The sequence below is a fragment of the Morone saxatilis genome, unplaced genomic scaffold (assembly GCF_004916995.1).
Source record: "Morone saxatilis isolate NCDOM2014 unplaced genomic scaffold, NCSU_SB_2.0 Contig12, whole genome shotgun sequence".
Taxonomy (NCBI): Eukaryota; Metazoa; Chordata; class Actinopteri; family Moronidae; genus Morone; species Morone saxatilis.
In genome coordinates, this window is record NW_023339674.1 from 3,078,269 (window position 1) to 3,089,680 (window position 11,412).

Below are 11,412 nucleotides of genomic sequence, written 5' to 3' on the forward strand. Positions count from 1 at the left end.
GCTCCTTGCCAGATACATGAATGGCTTCACATCGAAATGTCATGTCATCAATATAGTGGTTGCACAAAAACACACAAGCTCACTACAACCTCGTAATCATGACATCCCTCTAGCCATGGTGGCCAAATCAAATAAACCACACACAAACACCACATCCCACAACTGTGCTCACTTCTCAGCCCTACAGATGCTGAGAGCCTCCTGTGTATGTTCTCTTATAAGAGCCATATCACTACAACAAACACACAACAACTAGTTACTTGAACATGTATTTGTTATTTTCTTTAAACCATATAATGGAATTTTAACCCAACCACACATAGTTCATCTAGCAGAAAACATAGTGTGAAGACAAGAGAGGCCACCAACTACTTATATCAAACAGCAGAGTTAAACGAAGTGTAGAACCCCTCTTCGTTTCAGAAAACCTTTTTTGCCTGCACGTAATGTGTGTTTGTGTGACCTAGTATTGATTTGTCAAGAGTTTCATCCTCTTCCTATATACTCTTTCTTCTAGTCCCGAGTAGTGAGCAGACTTCACATTACCAAGTTCCTGATCAGGCCTTTCAGATCATGGACTTTATACCTTCGTTCAGCCTGTGCGTCCTTGGTTTTGGGAACTCTGCTCCAGGCGTGCGTTCGTGGGTTCAGCCAACCCTTACTCGCACGCACCTCAGACTGCTTTATTGCAGCCTGGAGGCGTCTGAACTGGCTCCCCCCTCCCCTTGCTGCCAACAACCAGACGAGCAGGCACCAGTGCTAACAGTACATCTAGCACTCAAAATTTCGCTCCCAAACCATTAACACACACATTTCACTCCACTAAACAGAGTTGAGGCTCGTAGTCAAAAATAACCCTATAACAATTATCACTCACAAAAACTTGAAAAACCCTAAGTTCTCATGGTTTCACGAATTATTAACTTTACAATAACACAGACCGCTGGTCTCGCCTAAATCCCTTTTCCGCAAGAACCTGTAATCCAGTCTTTTCCAAAACAAGATTTGGACAGGACATGTGACGACTGTTGCTGGACTTTCCCCTCGTTTCCCCAAAGGTACCGAGCAAACAGCTGTTATCTTGCTGACCTCGGTAGGCGCGCACCGCCAAATGCCGCTGGCTCCAGTCTGACTGAAAGAGTCATACGTGCACTGGGGAACAGGGGAATTTAACTAAACTTACACAAAAACCTCAAATAGATACCAGTACACCTTTTACCTCCTATATAGATATACTCAAAGAGCCAATAAGGAATGCCTCTCTTCGTAAAACCTACTTGCTACTGTTTATGTATTCGTTTAATGTATGCCCAGTAAATGGACACTTGTGTGCAACAAACACCTATCTCAGCTGGCTCCCTAATCGAACTACCTGGTTTGACAAATGCTTTCTTCATCTTCCTTTTAACTGCGGAGACCATTCAATGATAACAGCTTTGGATATACACACTGAGAGTAGGTGCCCCTCTTGTACCTTTTGAGTTCTCTCCTCTCCTGCCAGGTCCTTATCATATCTGTCCTCTGTGGGACTGATACCCTTTCTCGTACCACACATAGCCATCACACCACGTGAAGACACAGTCATCCCGAAACCCTGTCTACAGGTGTGTAGTTGAGATCAAATAATTAAGGATGAATTCTGTAAGATTGGTGTGGCCCGAGTCCATAATGTAAGTGATTTGCAGCATACAACCACAAATCATGGAAAGATGGAACAAAACCATTACACAAAAAAGGCTGTTAGCCTTCCCCAAAATTTGACGTAAGTCAATATATAAAATATAATTAGTACGTTAGTTCAATTTATATTACTGAGTGGATCATTCTTTCCAAGATGGATAGTGGACAACTGGTACTGAGATTGGTCTACCTGATTCAGTATAAACAAACCAAACCATACATGAATTACCATGATGTAAAGACTGACATCAATGGCAAAAAAAGCGGCATTTAAGAACCAAGCAACAAGGTGATTTGAACCCCATGACTCCTCTCCTCTTGAAGCGAAGGCATTAGCTTTAGCAAATTCCAGTTCAACTGCACATTTTTATTTGTATAAGATTATCTCCATGACAGCTTTTAACATCAGGAGTCAATCTGGACTGTACTCTATATAACAAATTATATGTACCAGCGAGACCCAACAGATCCCACCATGAGCAAGGCGGCACATTGGCAAATGGCGGCAAGGAAAACTTCCTTGAGGCAGAAACCTTGGACAGACCCCGGCTCTAGGTGGGTGGTCATCTGCCTCGACCAGTTGTGGTTAGAGAGAGAGGTATGGTACCCATCTTCCAGAAATCTGTGGATTTGCACACTGTCCTCACGGTCTGGAGGAAAATCAAAATTAAACCTGTCTCTAAAAAAAACCTTTACCAAAGGTTAGCAATGAATTCAGGCCTGTTGCATTGACATCCACACAACTCGAGTGGCCTAGTGAACTTTAAGTAATGGTAATGATTGTCCCAGGTATTGGGAAATCCCTCAGGTGTTCCCAGGGAAATTTAGTGAAGAGATGTGTACATTGGTGTGACAATTAATATCTTGTGTTGAATGTAAAGGAGGTTGAGGAGATGGTGTTTGACCCTAAGGCAACGAGTAAACTTACACCGGTACATATACATATACACACACACATACATATACACACACAGACTATGCCAGAAAATCACATAACTTCCAGATAGGTAAATGCTTTAATCAAACAATCAATGAAATATCATTATTGTTGGTTCCTGTCCTGTCCAGTTGTCTTTCTTAACTAATTACAACATGCAGGTAAAATATAGCTAAGCAACTGATCAAAGATCAACCGTCCTGGACCAGCCAATCAGTCCTCGATGTTATACATGATGTTAATGTTGAGTTTCCCCTGGCCGGGGCAGAAACTGGCTGCTGGGGATGACCTGAGAGAAGCAGGCTTAGTCACTACAGTCCCGAGGGAGCCCCGTGACTTGGGGACAGTGAGGTCTGAGCTGGGTGTGACTGAGTGCATGTGCTGTCGTGCTGATGCTCAGTGTGCCCGCTGTCGGCTTTTGCATGGGCCTGCGTCTCCACAGCGGCAGCCTGTGTTTAACATTTAGGTTGGCAGAAATGGAATATAATATTAATAGGTATATTTTCATTAGTGTATAATGATCTGAAAATATACATTATCTACAGAGGGAGCAGGTCCTATTTCACAGAGGCCACCATGCTGAACCACCATGTTACCACAGCCCAGAAACAACAAACCAAACTAGAGTAATGCAAAGGCAGATTGAGACAATAATTCACCAGGTCTGCCTGCTGACTAACATTACATTCCATATAAACTATTCTCTGTAAGTAATATCAGTACTCTCAGCAGCAGGCCAACATGGGATCAGGACCTTAAAACTGCAATCAGTGATTATCAATGAAAAACAATTATTCAGCTTTAGACAGGAGAACTTGTACTGATTAACTTTTAATACATTTGTGTGTGTGACTCACAGCAAACTGACAGTCCATAGGTGGGCAGTTGCTCAGTTCACTGGCATCTGCTGTCTTTGAACACACCGTCTCCACAAATCATATACATCGTCTGTGGGAAATGTAGTCTTAGATTTTGACATTAACTCTTATCTCTGTGCACAGAATCTCCGCTCAAAACAAACATCATTCAGTTGATTACTTGATCATTTCCTTTTTTTCTTAACCTGCATACTGGCTCTTGTAATGTTCTCCAGAGTAAAGTAGTTGGTGAGGCGGCTCTCTTTATTGAACTTCTGGAGGGAAAGATCAGCTGTCTCCTTGGCTTTGGGCTCATTCAGGTCGCGAGCTGTGGGACAGTCCTGACAAATACCCACCACTCTCCTGGGAGGAACTAAAGACAAGAATGAACAGGGTCAGCGGTCAATAGAATGTAGCTGTGGCAAAGAGTTTGTTTAACTGCCAGTCTAGGAAGTCGCAGTATTGCACAAATTCAACCAATCACTCTTTATTCTGCACAGCAACTGTTTATTCTGCAATTTTGTCAAATCGCCTTCTCCGTAAATTTGACCAATCATTGTAGTTTTCATAGCAGTCCCCCGCACATAACTTTGAGCCATTTATCCCCAAACTACTTCACATAAATAAAAAAAATGTTGAAGGGGCTGTGGAGTGTGTAGGAGAAACTACGGTGGCCGCAGAACTAGCCAAAAAATGGCAAAGGCCCTATCTACAGCCAGTGTTTGGTCTTACATGATTTGGATGGAGGTGATCATTTTTAAAAATATCCATTCTGTTGGAAAAAGGCTTAGTCCTTACTGCAGCGGCTTGGGTTCAGTTCCAACCTGTGCCCCCCCCCAAAAAAAAATCCCAGATGAGTTTGAATGACTCCATAGACCTACCATCACGAATTGCACAGGAGTAATTTTGAAGGTTGACTTGAGAGTCAACGTAGACAGATATATCACACTCTCTATACCCCTGAAGAATTAAAACACAGAAAGACACATGCACATATGACTAAACCAGGTCAACAAATAAACAAATCTCAGGGTTTCTCTCAGATGGAAAGTGAATAAAAACTGAATAAAATACATTTAAAAAAGCATAAATAACTGTTAAACGAATGAAAAAACAATGCAGACTGAATTATAGTTTGGCTCTGGGTTGAGATTATTTTAAGAGTGAGGATAGACCACCATGTTGTACTTACTGGTGAAGTACCAATATCTCTGACTTCACATTATTTCCATGGTTTCCTACTTCTTTCTCTGCAAACAAGGCTCCTCATCCATCCACTCTTTCTGCCCTCCCTCTGTAAATACGTCTGTCAAGATGGAAAATGGTGTAAAAAATGGTGTGTGCATGCGTGTGTACAAGAGAGTTCACCCTCACCTCCTCAGGAGTGTGAGAGAGGTCGTACAGTCTGTTCAGGCTCAGGATATATCCGTGTGTCCGGTCCTGGTTGATCTACTCCAGGGCCTCTTCCGCCACCCTCACCACCTCAGGGCTATTGCAGCCTGGAGGGTCTGAACTGGCTCCCCCCTCCTGCTGCAGCAAAGCCAGACACAGGACCAGCAAGTACACACTCATCCTCCAACACACACACACACACACACACATACACACACACACACACAGAAATCACAAAAAGGGTTGGACAGATGTTAAAGGATGAACAAACAGCTGTTATCTGGTGTTAGGTAGGCCAATGACTGGCGGAGGGGTCATAGTTCACTGGGGAACAGGGGATTTTAACTAAATAAAAGAAAAGCAAATCAAATACAGCACACCTAATTTCATTTCTTTGATGTGACAATATTATTGTTAAAGGAACACCTCATCAAAAATCTACTGCATGTAAAAAGTTGGTAGCTTGCTTGAGTATGGGAGCTGTTGACAACTTGAACTCAACAGCAGTTACGACGTACAAGTCGAGGTGAAAGCATGGGCCAAAATGTAGAAACTTTGCAAATGGCTACAGCGTAAACCACTTCTCATTATCTTCTATCCAAATATTTTCACGAAAATGACAAATACCCACATTTTTGCTATAAATATAGCTAAATACATACATTCCTTTATGTGTTAGCACAGTTACCTGTTTCCCTTTGTCAGACTTCAATGCAGAATGAGTAGGGTTTAGCTTCCTCCTGGATATGCTGCAGATGCTTACGATCTGACAATTGGTGGCTAGGTTAGTGCCACCCTGCGTGTGTTATTGGCTAGGGTCTACACACCCACTGCCCAAAGCAAGGTGACGTTCTACCTTACACTTCTAGTGGGCAGTATTGGTGCTTGAACACACACTATTGAAGAGCAGACAGTGACACCTTTGGTTGTAAACTTATTACTGTTGAGCCAGGCCAGATAGCATTTTGGGTCACTTACTTTTCATTCACTCAGTCACACTAGTGACACACAACAAATTATAGAGTTTGGATGTCCATACAAGAGCAGGAATGGTTTCGGTCGTGTCATTTTTATAATTCCTTTCTGGAGTATTTCTTCAAAAGGTCAAATAAAATCAATAAAAATTAGCTACTGCATCATCGTTATGTAAAAATGGAATCATGTTATGTAGACTTGAAAGCCTCATGTGATCTCAAACCCCCCAAAACTAACAATTAGTACACAAACGTACTGTTCCCACCAAATGCAAATGCAAGTATTTGACAAGATAGCATACAAAATCAGTGAAACATTCACAGATTACTGATTTGGTGACTAACAGATTTTGCACCGGTATGTGTACGCAAAGGTACTTAGAATGCAGCTTTCTTAAACAAGTAACTTTATTAAAGAATATTTAACATAAATATTCTTATACTGTTCATAACATTTATAACTATTCTTTAACATGTTAAAAAGGTCCAGTGTGTAAGATTTACGATCATTTTGTGGCAGAAATGTAATAAAATAATTATAGGTATTAGTATATAATCACCTGAAAATCTAGATATTATGCACTGTAGGTACACATATACTTACACAGTAAATATATACTTACATCAGGAAAAGGCGCGTTTTAAAATAGATGTGTTGCATTTTATAATGGTGTAACTTTCTTTGCCCTACTGTCAGCAAATTAATAAATCACCTACTTCCCTGATGACAGTGAAAATCCATCTGCTGCTTTATGTAAACCCAAGCTTTTGAAAGTTTATTTTCATTTGTTGTTTTTTTTGAAGACAGTGACTGAGATCATCTGGCAGGAAACACTGGGGGTTGTGGGGGTTGGGGGCAAATGCATGGAATCAACACAAAATGGTTGGCTTTGATCAATACAGAAAACACTGGATGAGTATTTGCGGTATCTCATTTATTTTTTCTGTGCAGCCAAGCATGAGATAACATACAAACAAAGGAAACTTTCATGTTTGCTGACTTGATTGTAGTGACTCAAGATGAAGAACTGTTAAAGATGGTCCCGCCATGTGAATATGGGCATATTGTGGTCAGTGTTTACAGTTTTGTTGTCTCTGAGGATTGTAAAAAAGGAAATGACCAGATTATTTTGGACGTTTCCCACCAACAGAGAAATTATGTTGATGTAAATGTAGTTTTTTGGTAGGGTAGATGGTTTAAGTGAAGAGAGACAAGAAAAGTTACATTTTCAGTGCTTATAATAATCCACCATTTTGTCTGGAGCAAATTTCTGCCTTCACTACCCTTGACTCTTTGTTTTTATGTGAGTTTTTCCAGATCAGTTCCCAAGCGAGTTTCACAAGCCACTTTATGCAGCTGGCTTGAACATGGGGTCCTCATTGAAGACTTGCTCCACCAGGGTGGTGCCTATCACTGCGGGGGGGCACTTGGCTGAGACTGAGGTAGGGAAGGGCAGGATGATGGGTTCCATCTCTCCGGGGATCTGGGGATCGGGCTTGGCGGGCAGGGTGACTCCCACCTCTGGGCCACCGGCGGGGACATCAGGGAAGGCGGGCAGGGTCATGGGCTGTCCCATGGCGGGCAGCATCCTCACTGTGCCCTCTGGGTTGTCGTGGGCTGCAGTCTCGTGGTCATGGTCATGGTGATGGTGGTGGTGCTCGTGCTCGTGAAGGTGTGCGTGCTTGTGGTCATGGTCCAGCGCGATCTCGTGGTCGTGCTCATGGGTGTGTACGCCATCGCCATGCTTGTAGTCGTGGTGGTGGTTGGGTGAGTCACCACTGTGGTTGTGGGCCTTGGCGTGATGAGTGTGCACGTGATCGTGACCATGCCCATGGTCATGGGAGTGGTCATGAGCGTGCCTGTGGCTGCTGCCTGCGTCGTGGTCGTGTGTGTGGTGGTGGTCGCTGTCGCCGGCGTGCTGGAGGGTTCTGTCGTGTTGAGTGTGGCTCTTGGTGTGGTCGTGCACGTGGTCGTGTGTGTGTGACTGGTCGGCAGCGTGTGCTTGGTCGTGGGTGTGGCTGTGTCCGTGTGTGTCAGTGTGGTTGTGGTCAGTCTCTCCGCCCAGCAGGTGCAGTTTCTTCTCTCTCTCAGCAGCCTGGAAAACACAGTAAAGTAAAATAAAATTAGTGATGTATGGTGCATACCAGTTCTGATACATCCACCATGGTTATAAACCATAAAGGTACAGCATAAACTGCCTAACAAGAATGCTGTATAGGTCGATTGTGCTAGCAGCTTATTACAACTCATATTTACATTTATTGTTAGGTGGTGACCTCTAGTGGCCGTAGTAACTATGACTGGAGCAGTATGAAAAGCAAGAAAGTCCACATATAGAGGAGTTTTGGGTAGATAGATAGATAGATAGATAGATAGATAGGTAAAAAAAAACCTCAGGACTTTCATCCAGGAGACTGGGGCTTGTGTCCCATGGGAAACCAAACATTAACTTATTTAAAGTTCAAGTTATATTAGGTATGTGACTTACTAACCCTAACTGTTACTTGCATAACATATCATATGTATCAACCCAAACCATGATCTTTTTCTAAACCTAGCCAAGTACTTTTGTTGCCTTAATCTAACCAAACTGCAACTGTTTCACAATTATAACCATGTACCATGTTCGTTTTGGGAGTCATTCAACCTATTCTGTCGTTTAAGTATGAGGATGTGTTGCTTTTGGAGCAATTTGTGAAGGAGAATTCCAATTTATTACTGGGATCTTATTGTTGTAGTTTTGGACATTGTTTCTATATGTTAACATTGTTATCACTAAAATGATTATAAAGATAATGGCTTTAAAGAAGTCAGGCAGTGCAAGACAACCTGTTTGGTTGGTTAATTTCAGTTTTTGCTCCATTGTAGCAATGCCACCCCAGTACCAGATCTCATCAATTAGATGAACCATGAACTAGAACTGTTCAAATCAGAATTTAAATATTTGTGTCCAAGACTCAAGTCTAATCAGTGGGGACAGATTCATGTTTAATTGATTTCTTATAAATTAAGTTCTAGTACATTAAAAACATAAACATGCGTTTTTTTCTTGTACTATAATGAAAGAAGACAGGTGGAAGAAATACAGTACATCAATGTGACACTGTGTGTTTTATAATGGCTTAGTGAGTCTTACCTCAGGCTCATAGATCTCACACTCTACACTGGTATCAGCATCATTAGTGGGAGAGTAGAAGAGGGATGCCTTACAGAAGCCCTTGTGCTGAGGAGCGAAGAACAAGAAGTAAGGGAGGAGAGAATGGAGCAGAGGAATGGTTATGCCTGTGGCAGAGTAGAGTTTAATAGTTGAACAACTGAATTTCAGAAGAATGCTCGGCTGGAATAAACTTGCTCATTGATATGAACACAAATGGAAATCCAGAATAAAAACTTGTCTTGAATCTCTCTCAATGTTTGGGGACAGTACAAGCCAGTACAGATTGAGTTGAGAAACAGCATTAAGAAGAAGTAGACATGACACATGGACTAATTGTAACTGAAGGACTAAAGCGATAATTAACATGAAGGATTACTATGTCTCTTCAACATACGAAACAGATCCTGTAAGCTTAACTAAACAGTGTGTGAGATTGTGTTGTGTTCAAAAATGCTGTGAAACAACAATTTGTCATGACTCACAGCGAACTCGCACTCCATGAACGGGCACTTATCAGCTGCTTCTGCGCTCTTGGGGCAGGTGGTCTCCTGGATGGTGTACTCTACATTGTAAAACATCTGCATGGCCATCTGGACACACACACACACACACACACACACACACACACACACACAGAAAGAAAACTTTTAACAAAGGAATAATCAAAATAACTGTGGAAGTGGGACCACTGAACACACTTAAGATGGGAGTTCAAAGGAGTTGGTCATGAGGATTGTGAGAGGAGTGGATGAATCCATTTTTGGAAAAAAAAATCTTTCTGTTTATTACATAGCAAGCATTTTGATTAACCACAGAAAAGTGTTTCTCTGGAAGATTCAGATTTTCAGATTCATAATTTTATATTGCAAATTGTCAGATTTTGAATAAATGACTGACATAAATCCAGTGTTTAATAATGTTTTAAATACATAAAACATGTTTGGGTGGAATATCTCTTTGATTTAGTATAACTATGTAATGGTAAGTTTGTTGAACCTTCTAGAATGGTAATTTCGTTTGCTCACCTGCTCCTGCAACAAGTTTTTCAATGTTTATGTGAAAGAAACAATGCTAATTATATTTTTGGATTTATCCAAAATTTAGTGAGTCCCCCAAGAGTTTAGATGTTTTTGGTATTAGCCTCAGGAGAATTCATCCTCCCTCTGAACATACAGTCACCATACCATTGACCCGGGAGGATACTGTAGGTCATGAGATACATTTGTGTTCTGGACATTTGGAAAACTCACCCCAGCGGTAGCGCGGGTGACTTTGAGCACAACGAAACGATTGGCAAACCCGGTCTCCTTGTTGAACTTGTCCAGCGAGAGAGACAGCGCCTTCTGAACCTCAGCGTTGCTCGTGGCGATGGGAGACGAGCAGTCAGGGCAGACATCAGCCACCTTAGCTGCAGGAACTGAGCAGAGAGGAAAGTGGTTTTGAATTTCAATGTGCATGTGCCTTATTATTGTTTTGCAATGCACGGAATCTGAGGTAGTTTTTATTAAAAATCTGTCATATGTTTCACTTCTTTCCAAAAGAGTCAAACAAGCTCAGCTTAACTGAGAAGATATTGAACTGTTTCACCACACTGGCAGAATTTTAAGATGAATTAATGTTTATTAAAGAAAGAAAGTTCTTGTGTTTGCTGTTATTATTAGTATTTTTCTTACCTGGTCTGATAACACAGTTGTATTTGTAGAGGCGGACCACTCTTTGCACTCTATTGATGAAGATGGCTGTTTTGCACTGTCCATATACCTGCCAAGACCAAAACAATAATACGCACATGCAATATTTAATGTGCTGCACATATACAAAGAAAGAAGGCTTGATTTATATTCAGATTTTTATTTTACTACTTTTATATTACTTTTTTTATTTTAGAAGTTGTTTCTTCTGCTAACTTAAGAGCTACTCTTTATGGAAGAGCAGGGAAGTATAAAACATGAATGCAAGCAAATAAAACATAATATAATTTAAAACACACAACACAACATAATGATAAAAAGACTTTTTACAACAAGTATTTTTTGTTGTAAAAAACAAAGGCCATAACAGTATACACTAGATGTGGACTTGTGTAAACCTGTTTAGGAACATATGTGCATGGAAGAGTGTGTGTGTACGTGTGTTATCTAACCGGTGTGTCATGTGTGGGACGAGCCTCACAGGTCTTCCAGTCTTTCCTGCTGAGGACACTGCAGTTGGTCTCAACGACGTCCAGAGTCAGGTAGAAAACCATGCCGTTGTCTCCCTGTGACACACACACACACACACACACACACATTCAGAATGTACACATACCACGCAATTATCAAGCAATAATTATAGTCAATTACTTCCTGATGGAAATGATCTTCTCATTTCACTGTGTGACGGTTCATTTTTTATTTTATTTAACCTTTATTTAA

The 11,412-nt window shown here is 41.3% G+C and overlaps 2 protein-coding genes and 1 pseudogene across 2 annotated transcripts in view; all 3 read right to left on the reverse strand.

Annotated features, from left to right (window-relative positions):
• LOC118321982 (fetuin-B-like) overlaps positions 1–1,585 on the reverse strand; it is a 4,584-nt gene extending 2,999 nt beyond the window's left edge. The window contains exons 1-2 of the mRNA XM_035653559.1: positions 1,475–1,585; positions 1,063–1,132 (exon numbers count right to left, since the gene is read on the reverse strand). Coding sequence (XP_035509452.1) covers positions 1,063–1,132; positions 1,475–1,585 — 181 coding nt within the window. The remainder of the gene's footprint in view (positions 1–1,062; positions 1,133–1,474) is intronic.
• Positions 1,586–3,325: 1,740 nt separating this feature from the next.
• On the reverse strand, positions 3,326–5,055 carry LOC118322131 (annotated as a pseudogene).
• A 1,955-nt stretch (positions 5,056–7,010) lies between these two features.
• The window catches only part of LOC118322171 (antihemorrhagic factor cHLP-B-like), a 5,782-nt gene continuing 1,380 nt past the window's right edge, over positions 7,011–11,412 (reverse strand). The window contains exons 2-7 of the mRNA XM_035653766.1: positions 11,142–11,255; positions 10,672–10,759; positions 10,249–10,415; positions 9,481–9,588; positions 8,978–9,064; positions 7,011–7,936 (exon numbers count right to left, since the gene is read on the reverse strand). Coding sequence (XP_035509659.1) covers positions 7,190–7,936; positions 8,978–9,064; positions 9,481–9,588; positions 10,249–10,415; positions 10,672–10,759; positions 11,142–11,255 — 1,311 coding nt within the window. The 3' untranslated portion in view covers positions 7,011–7,189. The remainder of the gene's footprint in view (positions 7,937–8,977; positions 9,065–9,480; positions 9,589–10,248; positions 10,416–10,671; positions 10,760–11,141; positions 11,256–11,412) is intronic.